The sequence below is a fragment of the Cydia fagiglandana genome, chromosome 4 (genome assembly GCF_963556715.1).
Source record: "Cydia fagiglandana chromosome 4, ilCydFagi1.1, whole genome shotgun sequence".
Classification (NCBI taxonomy): Eukaryota; Metazoa; Arthropoda; class Insecta; order Lepidoptera; family Tortricidae; genus Cydia; species Cydia fagiglandana.
Window position 1 is genome coordinate 8,700,581 of NC_085935.1, and position 13,644 is coordinate 8,714,224.

Below are 13,644 nucleotides of genomic sequence, written 5' to 3' on the forward strand. Positions count from 1 at the left end.
TAGCAGCGCGCTCGGCTCCAGCCATATTGTTATTATGAACACAGCCTGAAAGCCTCCGCTTAAGCCGCTCTACAGCTCAAGTGACCGCAACTTGCCACTTTACCAACCGAAAATGCTTTGCGCTCCCCACACGAAAACTCTCTACGACGTAAATAAATAACCTAATACTAACGCTGCCGTTGCTGGAAAATGCGAGAAAACGCCAATACTCGATCTTTCGTAACTAAAAGCTTAACTTTATATAATTAACTTGAAACGAGCATCGAGTTATCGCCTCTAGATCGATGGCGAGTATCGAAAGACAGACTTTGCGATAACTTTAATAAAAACTTGAAGTTTCCTGCTGAATCTTCTTTAGGAATCTCACTGAAGTCTTTCATTTTACTTACAGAGGCAGCTGAATGTGCGCGGGTACCAGTGCTCGCCAAACTTGCGTTACGTGCTCTTCCAACACAATATCAAGAAGGTTCGTACTCTCCGACTTGTAAAACTTTTAATTGGCTTTTTCTAATGTAGGTAAACAATCGTTATAAAGTTCGTTCAGTACCGGTAATACCTAATACCTTGCAATGTGATTCAATCATCCAATTTCTTTACAGGTTTATCGGCGGACGTTTACTGCTCACTATACCATTTATGACGTCACAAATGAGTAAGTCGTATTATTTTACTATTCCCAATACCTGCGCATCTCACATGCTACAGGCGCGATTACGGACCCGCCTGGATTTTACGGTTATATTGCCACGCGGTAAATTCAATTTCGCTTTCCCAAATTGATTTCCCTCACAGCTCCATTTGATACGTCTATCAAAAAGTTTTTTTCCGTTTTCATACAATCTAACAGCATAAGTACCTTTATACGTCATATTATTTTTACTATTTTCTATTTGATATCTAAATTCTAGCTATAAAATGCCTGTGCCGGCCCAGAAGCGGCACGATTCGGCTCCCCATGGAGGAATTTAAAATATCTGCACGATCTCAATTCGTTTCCTTTATAAATTTTTCTCTCAGGTACGTTTGGAATATTAATACTTGCAGCTGCGGCATATCTCGACACGCGTGTGTTTTAATTTTTAATTTGCCGCTTAAACACCTGGCCGGGTTATACGGTGTTAAAAACCGAATGATTCCAGGAGATAATTCAATGTAGGGAACTGCTTATAACCTCGCTGTTTTTGACAACTTTTCTGATTTCCTTTAGTTGAATTTCTCAGTTATCTATAATGATCGTACATTTCGTCGTAAAAAAAATTTAAGCGGTATAAAATAAATTTGTATGCTCTTGTGCATATGTAGAAGTAACATCTATAAAATCCATTTTCACCTCAGCAGCTCGAACAAGGGTACTTTGCTTCTTAAAAACAGTGAGCAAAATGCGATTTTGCTCACTAAGTCATTTTGTCTCACTCAGTGAGCAAAATGCGATTTTGTCTCACTGAGTGAGACAAAATGTCATTCAAGTGACCTTTATCGTCAAATGTCATTTCAACATGCGGGGTCTAATACAAGTTCGATATACTTGGGTTCTATTATCTCTGTCCCTCTAGGTATGTTCTCACTGCTTAGGGTGAAAAATTTTGTGTACTACACGAGATCAAAGTTATTTACATCTCGTGCGCTTTTGAATCCCTTACTACGCTAAAGATTCTAAATTAGATTCACTCGCTAAGCTCGTGAATCTATTATAGAATCTTTCGCTTGCACGGGACTCAAGCACTCGAAGAAATATCAAACTTTGATCTCTTGTTGTACAAATAACTATTGACCATAGCAATATAATTGTGTAGCATTCGGAGTACCTATTCTATCACAACACACAATACCGGCAACCGCCCTCATCGCTGCTCCTCGCTTAAGTTCAGTTGCAAGTTTAAGTACGACAAAGTAACTTTAAGTACATACATAATATTTCAGTTTATAATTAACACGTTAATAAGCAGAGTGCAATAAATTTAGGCATATAATACTGAGTACTTTAAACTTTACTAAATACATACTTTAAAGTCGTATTGGTGAATATGAGTTGTACCTACAGAGCCAGAGATGTGACTTATTTGAAATACTTGTATTTAAAATGCAAAATACCTATTTTGTATTTAAATACCTTTTGAAGAAAACTATTTTGTATTTTATTTGAAATAGTTTTTTGGACCTATTTTCTATTTTCAAAATACAAAATACTTTATAGTACGTAGGTAATGTAGGTAGGAGTTACAATCTCTTCTGATATTACAATCCTGGCAACTCTCTCATTCTTTTAACATGAAACTGTTGAATCTGTTTAGTACCTAACGTCGCACATGACCACAAGCGTAACGAGTGGTTAAAAAAGTGGAATCTTGAGTGTTGCGAGGGTTTCATTCAAGGCACAATAAGAGGAGAACAAACCTTTTTGCCCCGGTGAAACACAAACACTAACGAGAGGCATTATATTATACTAGCTGTAAAACATTACAAATTAATGCTTTAAAAGTTGGCTGTTAAAAACCATCATCCATACCTACATCCTACCGGTTAATATGAGCAAACGACTAGAAATTTGCACTTTAGATAGAAGATTGATTTCAAAGAATAAAGAGAGTCTTTTCAACTCGGAAATTCCGAGTAATACTTTTTAATTCAGACTACTCAGAGTACCTTTTATCGCAAAGTATTTGTATTTTTAAAAAGTATTTTGAAAATACCTATTTCGTATTTTGTATTTAAATACAAATTCAAAAACAATTTTGTATTTTGCATTTAAAATAGTATTATCAAGGAAGTATTTGTATTTTGTATTTAAATACTTTTTATAAAGTATTTTTCACATCTCTGTTGACCTCTAAAAGTTGTTGTTGAATCGACTAAATTAGGACAAGTTTTATATTATCAAAAAAGTATCAATCCTTGGTATCTATTTGGAAATGCGTTTTTTTTTCACACCTACGCAGCACACTTCGTATCCTACTTAATCATTTCTTTCAAACTACCTAACTTTACCGTATGAATTTCATATAGAATCTTTTAACGAGAGTTCTAAAAGAGATTTACAAATTCACCGCGTTATTTTCTTTTCGGCAAAGCATATCTACTTTGTGAATTTCCTCTTTCTTTTCTCCGGGGTGAAGAAATCGATTTGACGATAGATACGTGAATACGATTCCCAATTTATTTGAAATTTTGCGAGCAGAATTTTAATGTGGTTCGCGTCTCGACGCTCGGAATCGAAATGAAGTTGTGAGGCAATACGTTGTTACTTGTTAGTGGCCGGCTGAAACTTGGGCGGTTTGAGAAGTTATAATCTGATTCAACTTGCTTGTAACTTACCTATATGAATAGGTACATTGCACAGTAGTTCGTTTTATTTCAAAATGAATTGGTTAATGAATGGATCACAGCTATAAACCACCATTGCCTCTATTTAACTAAGTATTCTAGTAGGTATTAAGTATTCCAAGTATACTAATATGCACCCAATCTATAATCATAACCATAATGTGGCGGATTAGCTTTGTGTTTGATTATGAATTAAAAATATTATATTTTATAAATTTAACTTGTATGCTTGTTTAATTTTTTTGATAGAAAAATATCAAGAAATCATATGGATAGTTGCTAACCGCGCGTGTATCATTATTTTATTATAATTACTTAACTAATTATAATAAAATAATGAAACGATTACGAGCCGAGAATGAATACCCTGCCTTGCGTGCAGTGCTGGGAACGCTTATATCTAGCATATTTTATGAGCAGTATCGGCGGAGCATCGCATAGTTAACACGATTATGGTTTACAAAGTTAGGTTTTAGAACAATATAGCGTGCATTACTTAGGACTTAAATCGTATTTCGACGAGATAATGCACACAAAGTCTAACGCTACGTAACTATTAAATAATATTAACGTTTTAAATACAGCCTGGCTCAGACAAATTTCATACCAGGCAGAGTTTGCTAATAACGAAACAGTGTGGCTAGACTATGCTACAAAATATTGTGACTGTTAATAGGTTAAGTACTTACTCAATCTAACCTATGTAACGGTGCGGATAAGAGTGTCTGTAAATCTAGGTTGCATCCGCATATTGCACTCTTAGCTCTCATCCTATAGGTACTTCGTCTGTAATCCATTCTTATAACGGTAAACAATGAAAACAAACATATTATGCACTTATAAGTACGGTAGAAAAGTAATGTTATTTACAACGACAGTATCCCTATTTTTGTATTAAAAGAATGTATTATGTATGTATGTGAATACTCACTTGTCCTCTGGAATCCCAGGACCAGACCAGACCAGACCCCAGGGACGGGAATCTCAAAAAGCCATAAAAGTGGCCCACAGGACTTATCCATAGTGGATATCTAGATTTTCAAGAACCACAATTGCAGATCCAAAAAGCCGCATGCGGCTCGCGAGCCTTATAATAAAACTTACACAGAACACTGAGCTCCGAAGGAATTCTTTATAAACTACATAAATCTCAGCGATGCTATCGATCCGACTGCGTAAATCCAAGATGGCGGCTGCCAAGTGCCAATGATGGGGTATGCTCCGAAAGATAGTGTTGTGTTTGTGGAATCGTCTTTTCAATAGTTAACACTTACTGTGCTGAAGCCCTGTCTAAGCTATAAATGGTTTAACTCCAGCCACCACATGCCTCTGTTCGGCGACGGGCAGCGCAGCTGGGAGTGGCAGCACGCCGCGTGGCTGGGAACCGAGGGTGCCTTACTGCTGGCCGCCGACAACGAGGTGCTGGCCCGGCCCGGCCCGCCCGCCAAGATCGCGCCGCTGCTGCGCCTCACCGACGACGCCAGTCCCGGTCGGGTCTACAATGGAGTATCCGACTGGTTGTATCAAGGTTAGTAACTACTAGATTGACTTTACCAACGTTATAGTGGCAAGAAGCACATGACATTGAGGACGCCTTACTGACCACGAAGTGCAGTGCAGTGTTACTAAAAACTTCAGAATTGACATTAATAAAAATTTTGCTCAAATATGAAGGACCACAGTGACTTAATAATTGGTGTCACCGTCTTATGACTAGGCACTTGCCTGAATCAATAGATAGTAAGTATAGAGCGGTCCTGCCATAGTAAATGTTGTAGTCACTGTAAATTTACTGCCATCTATCGACACACGAGTATAATGACTTTTTCTTGATTTCCGAGGCACGTTTTTAGGGTTCCGTACCCAAAGGGTAAAACGGGACCCTATTACTAAGACTTCGCTGTCCGTGCGTCCGTCCGTCCGTCTGTCACCAGGCTGTATCTCACGAACCGTGATAGCTAGACAGTTGAAATTTTCACAGATGATGTATTTCTGTTGCCGCTATAACAACAAATACTAAAAACAGAATAAAATAAAGATTTAAATGGGGCTCCCATACAACAAACGTGATTTTTGACGAAAGTTAAGGAACGTCGGGAGTGGTCAGTACTTGGATGGGTGACCGTTTTTTTTTTTGCTTTTTTTGGTTTTTTTTTGCATTATGGTACGGAACCCTACGTGCGCGAGTCCGACTCGCACTTGCCCATTTATTTTCTTAGACTTTATTCATCTCATGAAGTTACATATGTCTTTGCCTGAATGTATTTATTAAAATGTGTAGAGGAGGTGACGAAAGCCCCCTCCGCGTCGTGGGGCTCCGCGGACGGCTCGCTGGTGCTGTACGTGCAGTACGACGACAGCGCGGTGTCGGAGCTGCGCTTCCCGCGCATCTCGCAGGGCATCGGCGGCGTCGGCGCCGCGCGCTCCGGGTTCCTGCTGCCGGCCTTCAACAACTCCGTGCCTACCGTCTTCCCGGACCACGATACTATACGATATCCTACGGTAAGACGTTCCACAAAAATGTTGATAAATCTCGCCTTTTTTTCTCCTATTAGAATCAATAAGCTTGTGATTCTGGGTAGAAATACTTAACATAACCAAATAAAAAAGTGGTATTAAAAAATACATATATATACAACTTAAAATTAAATGGCCCACATACTAAACTCCTTATGACTTTATGAGACGTACTGGCTGTGGCGTAGCTACACACACTGTGGTCGGGTGTCACCCATTTTGGGGTGACACCCGACCGTGAACATCATAGTGCCACCTATAAAAATTCGTAAAATGAAAGCGATGGAGTAAATCCTGAGCTATTTAACAAAAATTACAATTACTCTTTTTAAATATATTTTACAATTTTGATTGAATTTGGGGTGACACCCACAATTTCCGCACCGGGTGCCACCCATGCTAGCTACGCCACTGTCACGTACTTATCTATTACCTAAACGAGACAAATGAGTAATTTTAAAAAGGTAGATTTTTAAAAATCTAACTTTAACACTTTTGAATAGAGATCACTAATCTCTTTTGAAATGGCTCTGGCTCGTAGTAAATAGTTTTCACGAAAATGTGCAACGTGCTGAGTTTAACAATCATATATCCTACGAGCATTCTTAATGAAGCTTAAGCTTCACCTTTTGCATGCATGGAATATCTGCATCTTCAAATGTTAAATAATACGTTTGCTATTGCTTTTCAAGTACCTAACTCATTGTCAAGTAGTATAAGTAAGTTGGTACGTCATTTTTGGTTAGTTGGTATAGTATTTGGCATGTTTATTAGTATAGCCGTGGGGGCCCAGTGCGCGTCGACTGCACAAAGACTTATCGGAGCGTATAATAGAGGCTTCTGGTGACCAAAGGGCTGGCCACTATTTCGCTCAGCGTATTAGCATCGCTATACAGCGGGGAAATACGGCCAGCCTTCTGGGCACCTTGCCCGTTGACAGCGATCTGGGGCATTTTTTTTTTTTAGTGATGTAAGTTTTATTATGTTTGTTTATTTCTATAGCCGTTAAGAATCATTTGTTTATATTTCAGCCCGGAAGTTCAATACCAAAAGTAACGTTATGGATAGTCGCGGTCCAAAATTCAACGTCACCGCAGAGATGGGAGATCAAACCGCCGAACACGTTAGATGGAATGTATGTTTTTATTACTAGAGTTTCCTTACTGCATTTTTGGTTTATAATTAGTCAATTTAACAGCAGAGTCTTTCAATAAAGCTGAAAATTATTGCAGTAAATGTAGATTTTAAATACGTGGCTGCGTGCAGCATAGACAGACATTGCTTAATTTACTTCTAATATTTTACAGGGAATATTATCTCATATCAGCCCAGTGGGTGGGCAAAGACAACTCTCATGTGGGGGTGGTCTGGATAAATCGAGCACAAAACGTAACGGTTTATAGCAGCTGTTATGCACCCAACTGGACCTGTATGGAGGTAATTTAAGTTTACAACTACTTCCAGGGCCGTCTTAAACTATGCCGAGACCCTTTTTTTTATTAATACACAGTACAGAGCTTAAAACTATACAGATCCCTGCAAAACTGTATTTACAGTTTGCCTGCAGACTGTAAATACTTTTGGGCACTTAAGAATTTGGGGTGCTTGGGTAAAGAAAGCGAATTAAACTAACATTTTTCTACTATGATCTTCTATTTATTATGGGTAATCAAATATACCTACTGTTACTGTCTGTCTGTACTGTTACTGTGTGCCCCTGGGGATGGGGGTCCCCGGCACGGGCCCCGTGTGCTCTTATGGTAGACGGTACAGGCCGGGTAGCCTAGATGCCAATCGCTACTACAATCGTCACGGTCGCACTAACAATAAGTAATATGGAATATGGAAGAGTGATAGAGAGACATAAAGCTTTTCGTTGTCGACGCGATAGCGATTGTAACCTTGGCTAGGCCGGCTGCCTACATCCATTTCACACAAACCTCCTTCTCGAAGTTTACTTACAACTCTGCGCTTCGTAAATCTTACTTAGAGGTTAGCTCTCTATACGTTTTCAAGTTAGTTATAGTTGGTTTGCAACTGCATCTTAGAATGGAATTTGCGAAGCGCAAACTTTTGCGGTCGGAGCGGCCGTCCGGACACTCCGGACAGTCGTGAATTCATTGACTATCACTTTATAAACTTAACAAAAAGCCTGTTGCTTCCTTTCAAAACTGGTTATTATTTAGAAGACTTCATGCAGAGTGAAAACCGATCTAGATTATAATTAGACTGTATTGTGAATTCTAGCCATTGTGAGCAAGCAACCGAATCTTTGCTGAATCCTGATGAATTAGGTAGTTCAACTGAACGACAAAACTTAATGGGAATACGAGATAATTAGGCATAAATAAGAACCTTGCCTGGTTTTTGTTGCTTTTAAGTAACACATGTTCATTCAAAGATTTTTCATAAATAACCTCTTAAGGGCCAGCCATACAAATGAAAAATCCTGAATTTGTCACTAAAATTTGAACCTATAGTGCAGGAAGTAGAGTTGATTTTGGTTTTGTTTGAAAATTGAGCGAAACAAAACAAATGCGAATCTATTCCAATTGAATATGATTTTTTCATTGAACTGAAAAAGTACTATATGTAGGACCTTGGGGTCCTTGGGCCTTACGAGGGTATAACTACTGTTGTGGTATGATGAAAATACACTTTTTATAAATGAAAATTATGTATTTTCATTAAAACAAATTAAATTTATACAGAGCGTCGTTAACATTGGTAATTGTTGAGAAAAGAAGAAGAGTGAACCGGTGAATGGATAAACTAATAAAAACATTCGGTCAGTTATGGTTGCGTTCAGAAACAACTTACTATTGCAGACCCATTCGGAGAAGGCGACCGACGAGCCGTGGCTGGAAGTGCACCAGCAGCCCGTGTACTCGGAGGACGGCAGCGCGTTCCTGCTGCTGGCGGGCGTGCAGGAGGGCGGCGGGCAGTACTACACGCACATCAAGCACGTGGACGTAGTGCGCCAGCGCCTCGCCGTGCTCAGCCACGGCCGCGTCGAGGTCGCCGAGATACTCGCCTGGGACGAGATCAACCATTTAGTCTATTATTTAGGTACAATCAGTATTTTTTTAAACTTAAACTGCACTGAAACTTATACAACACAACATGACAATGTACCTATACAAACACATCCAGATCACATAACACTTATACACAAGAGCACACATACCTATAGGTAGGTAATTCTTGTATAGGTAACACATTACACATGCATTCACATTAAACAACAAAGACTTCTTTCTTTTTGGATCACTTATATAGAATAACTCTGTCCTATTATAAAAATGGAAACACTAAATAATAAAGTCACGGGTACTTAAAACTTGTACAATGTGACAGTGACAATGTATGTAGGTATGGTAGCAATTGGCGTGGTCGAAGAATAAGCTTGCTTTGTATGTATTAGCTGTAAAAACGTATTAAATTCTCTAATAATTTAACTAATACAATATTTTCTGTCAGGTTCAGAAAAAGTACAGTCTTACATACCTAAACTACAACCTGAAATGCTGATGGAAGCAAATCAAATTAAGTATTTGGAGTGTATTGTGTGTGGCTTAAAATGATCCTAATATCACTAACCCTACCAATAAATTCGTACTAAAAAGCTTTGCCCCTTTCAGTAGCTTTTCGATAGAATTCGAGCATGTCCCAAGAAATAAGATACCTATACCTACGCGTACAGCTAGGTGATTTAATTTAGTCTAAGCCAGGAATATAACATTGCGATTTTTGAGTGTGTATCCATACTTTTACTGCTAGCCCTACCCGATTGTTTTAAAACGCAACAATCCAAGATATGCGGATTTTATTAATTAATTTTAACATACAGGTAGCGGAGAGAGACCCGGTCAGAGGCACGTGTACGTCGTCCAAGACCCGAGCTACGGGGGGGGCAGCAACTCCGTCCGCGCGCGCGCCGAGCGCGAGGAGCCGCGCTGCCTGACGTGCGAGCTGGCGGTGTGGCCGGTGCGGCTGCACTACGCCAACTGCTCCTACTGGTCGGCCGCCTTCGCGCCGCCGAAGCCGAGCGTCGGGATCACGCACTACGTGCTCGAGTGCGGGGGCCCCGGCCCTCCTTTGGCCGGGCTTCATGATGCACAAACGCATAAGCTAGAGAGAATATTATATGACACGAGGCCTTATAAGTGAGTATTTGAATACCATTTTTTTCTGAACTTGTTTAACAGTTTATGTACTTATGTATCCTATACATATATACATGCGCCCGACCCTTTGTACCCCTGGCACCACAAAGCACTACTTCTCTTCTTCTCTCTACTTCTCGTCTTCCTGCCTTCTGCAGTCTGCATATATGCTGATATCCCCACATACTAATGTCTGTGACTGTCTCCTGAATGTCTCTCCAATCGTGAAAATCATCATCTTGACAGATAATTTATGCAGCGTCTGTAGGCGAGGAACAAAGTCTCTCTTGACTGTATAAGCCAATGCGGGACCGGCATTTGCAACCGCATTTGTGGCAGCTGAAGTAGGGAGCCATGTCAGCAGTAGCATCACGTGGATTGTGCCTCTGCGCGTTTTCGAGCAAGGACTTGAAACCATGCGTTATCGTGAAAATAAAAAGTAGGCAAGACACACGATGGTCTGTCTTGGCGTCTGGCCTTAGCGCATCTTCGACTTAAATGCAAATCGTATAATTGTAGATCAGTACGGTTACGTGAGCTGGCGCTGCCGACGCGGCGCTCATTCGACGTGCAGCTCGGCAGCGGCTCCAAGGCGCGCGTGCAGCTGCTGCTGCCGCCGTCGTGGCGCGAGGAACTGCGCGACGCTGCCTTCCCGGTGCTTGTGCAAGTGTGAGTTCAACAATATTTGTATACCTAGTCTAGCAAACCAATTATGTCAGTAGAAAAAAGTAGCAGATCTAAAAAAATTACGTCAAGGTTCGATCTTCAATACAAATTCTGAATTTGCGCCTTTTTTTACACTACTGGCAAATTGTATTTTCCAAACTACATATAGTAGGTAAATAACAAATAATTTTTTTTCTAATTGTTTCTACTTAGTGTATGAGTTGTATGACTTGCCTCTATGGGCTTCTGCCCTTTAGCCGATCAGTCCGTAAGTAACAGTCAGTATTAAGATTCCACAAAATTTTATAAAAGAAAATTAGATCCATTTGCCATCAGAACCAAAATGTGTACGTGTAATTTTCCACGAACACTGGTTCAGCATGAGGACTTCCTCCCTCTCAGTCATCCATTAGAGTAATTGTTAGAGTTAGACCAAGAAAAGTATGCAGCGGTTTTGATAGCCCACGCAGTGCAAGTGTAATTTATATACGTCATAATTTCATCGACGTTTGACGTATTTAAATAACACTTGCACTGCGCGGGCTACCAAAATCGCTGCAGTCTTTTCATGGTCTAATGGTAACATTCCATTTCTGACTGCAGCTGCACTACTAGTACTGAACGCGTCGCTGTTATTGTCAATTTCCATAGTAAAATGAACAGTAATGCAGCTGTCGTTGGAAATGGACTGTCACTTTAACTCTAACCTGTCTATAGGGCTGATTTAGACAGCGCGTGAATGCGATTTTAGTTACATTGCGAACTGTGTATTACGTCCAATTCAACCGACCAATCAAAACCCGCAATGGTATGAAACTTGCATCGTCTAAGGGTCGGTTGCACCAAACTGTTCGTATCGTTAAAGAGTTCGCTAAATTTTTATGTAGGTATGGAAAATTTTATTACTAAAGTGCTGGGGCGCGCCGGCTGACGTTGATCAGTCTGTCAAATGTGGTTGGTGCAACTGGCCCTAAATCGGGCTTACTCGTAATGATGATAATGATGTTGGTTCCAGGAACGGCAGGCCCGGCAGCCAGCAGGTGTCGGAGCAGTTCGTGGTGGACTGGGGCACGTACATGTCCTCGCGCAACGACGTGGTGTACGTGAAGCTGGACGTGGCGGGCGCGCGCGGCCTGCCGCGGGCGCTGCTGCGCGGACGCATCGGCGGCGTCGAGGTGGCCGACCAGTTGGCTGTTATTAGGTAATTGATGTTGCATACCTATACTTTGAACCACTTTCTCTAGCGAATTTTGTGAACCCGGCAAACAGGCATGCATTCTCGTTTTATTATTAATAAGTATATAGTCCATCTCATTGTTTTCGACGACGGCGACCCCAAATAAACACTACCTATGGACGTTGTCTAGCGTGAGCCCTTATGTGGCTGGCCAGGCCGAACTTGGTCTTAAATACTCTATTGCACGCCTGTTTATAAAGTGGGCCAGCTGCGTTGAGCGCGTACACGTAGGAGGGCTTAGGTCTCGCTTTCCGTAACTGGCGTTTTGTGCCAGCAAACTCGTCTGACGATCGCTCCAGAAGTTACCACAGAAATATACCTTTTTTCAAAGACATTAATTTAATAGTAATAATTTGACCAGAGGGACAAACACGTCATGTTTTTCATCGTACTTCCCTGCCCAAGTAGGTATTTTGATTTCTTCATGTTTATGGATAAAAATGGATGTCTGTTGTTTCTAGATATTTATTAGAGACGTTCAAATTCTTGGACGTGACGCGCGTAGCGGTGTGGGGCTGGGGCTACGGCGGCTACGTCACGACCATGCTGCTCGGCTCGCAGCAGGCCACGCTCAAGTGCGGGATCGCCGTGTCGCCGATCACGGACTGGCTCTATTACAGTAAGATTACATATTTAATATTTGTAGTCACTCAATATTTAGGTATCGAGCAAATGGCTTCAATTTTTCCACTATTTTATGACTACTTAGTATAGTTAAGGGCTGAGTGGACGCTCGTACGGGCGTCCGGCGTGCATGTTAAACAAATACAGACGTATAGGAGCGGCCTTATTGTACGCCTGCTCAAATCACTTGTGAGCCCCACACCACGCTGCACGCCCGCCGAACGCTCCGCTCCGAGCGCTCACTCAGGCATTACACTAAGTGTAAACACGTTCAGCGCGCGTAAATGCGAAACGATATTCACAAAACTTTATGATATTCTGACAGATAGCGCGTTCACGGAGCGCATCCTGGGCCTGCCGTCGGTGAACTACAAGGGCTACGTGGAGGCGGACGCGTCGCAGCGCGCGCACCACGTGCCGGCGCACGCGCTGTACCTGCTGCACGGGCTGGCCGACATGAGCGCGCCCTACCCGCACGCGCTGCAGCTGGCGCGCGCGCTCACTGATGCTGGCGTGCTGTTCCGGTACCAGGTACGTCTACCTTTATTTTTTAGCCGCCCAAAAAACTTCCATTTTATTTAATTTTGAATGTATATTTTGATAAATCAAAATTGCATTGTATCGGCAATATCGGCATGTTTTGATCTGTGTGAACTACTATTTGACATATTGTTTCATAGGAGCTTGCCTCGCAAAGCTAATGACGAGTATTACCATTTTGTGGCACAGTGATACAGTCCAATTTGTACATGATAGCACATTAAAACGAAATATTCGAGACACAGTCACTGAGGTAATGCAGGAAATGTGTGAAAATGTGATGAAAAACGCGATGAAAAGGGTTCACATCTGCCATGCTGCTATAAGAGGTGGACATTTATTTTGTCTGACATTATTTTCCATATTTAATTGCAGGCCCTAAATGCTATATTTAACAAAAAATATGTAATAATTTTTATATTTACTTATTTAGTTTTAGTTTTATTTAGTTTATTGAAGTGAAAACTTCTTTAGCGGCGCTGAGCACTTTTTGAGGTGGGGAAAAAATGATAAACTCGATACAGCGTAACGCGTGACGTAACGCTGACGTCATGTGTCACGGACAATGTTATT

The 13,644-nt window shown here is 41.1% G+C and overlaps 2 protein-coding genes across 4 annotated transcripts in view; both read left to right on the top strand.

The window, feature by feature from the left end:
- LOC134663596 (venom dipeptidyl peptidase 4-like) overlaps positions 1-13,644 on the top strand; it is a 163,976-nt gene that overhangs the window by 134,771 nt on the left and 15,561 nt on the right. The gene's annotated exons all lie outside the window — the stretch shown is intronic.
- The window catches only part of LOC134663595 (inactive dipeptidyl peptidase 10), a 106,837-nt gene that overhangs the window by 91,703 nt on the left and 1,490 nt on the right, over positions 1-13,644 (top strand). For 2 of the 3 annotated variants that reach the window (XM_063520004.1, XM_063520005.1), the window contains exons 6-18: positions 392-466; positions 600-652; positions 4,638-4,849; positions 5,603-5,823; positions 6,870-6,973; positions 7,146-7,275; positions 8,667-8,907; positions 9,319-9,388; positions 9,693-10,004; positions 10,524-10,673; positions 11,686-11,871; positions 12,369-12,526; positions 12,857-13,062. In XM_063520004.1, coding sequence (XP_063376074.1) covers positions 392-466; positions 600-652; positions 4,638-4,849; positions 5,603-5,823; positions 6,870-6,973; positions 7,146-7,275; positions 8,667-8,907; positions 9,319-9,388; positions 9,693-10,004; positions 10,524-10,673; positions 11,686-11,871; positions 12,369-12,526; positions 12,857-13,062 — 2,118 coding nt within the window. Of the gene's footprint in view, positions 1-391; positions 467-599; positions 653-4,637; positions 4,850-5,602; positions 5,824-6,869; positions 6,974-7,145; positions 7,276-8,666; positions 8,908-9,318; positions 9,389-9,688; positions 10,005-10,523; positions 10,674-11,685; positions 11,872-12,368; positions 12,527-12,856; positions 13,063-13,644 lie in introns of all 3 variants that reach the window. The other variant, XM_063520006.1, reaches the window with a different exon arrangement.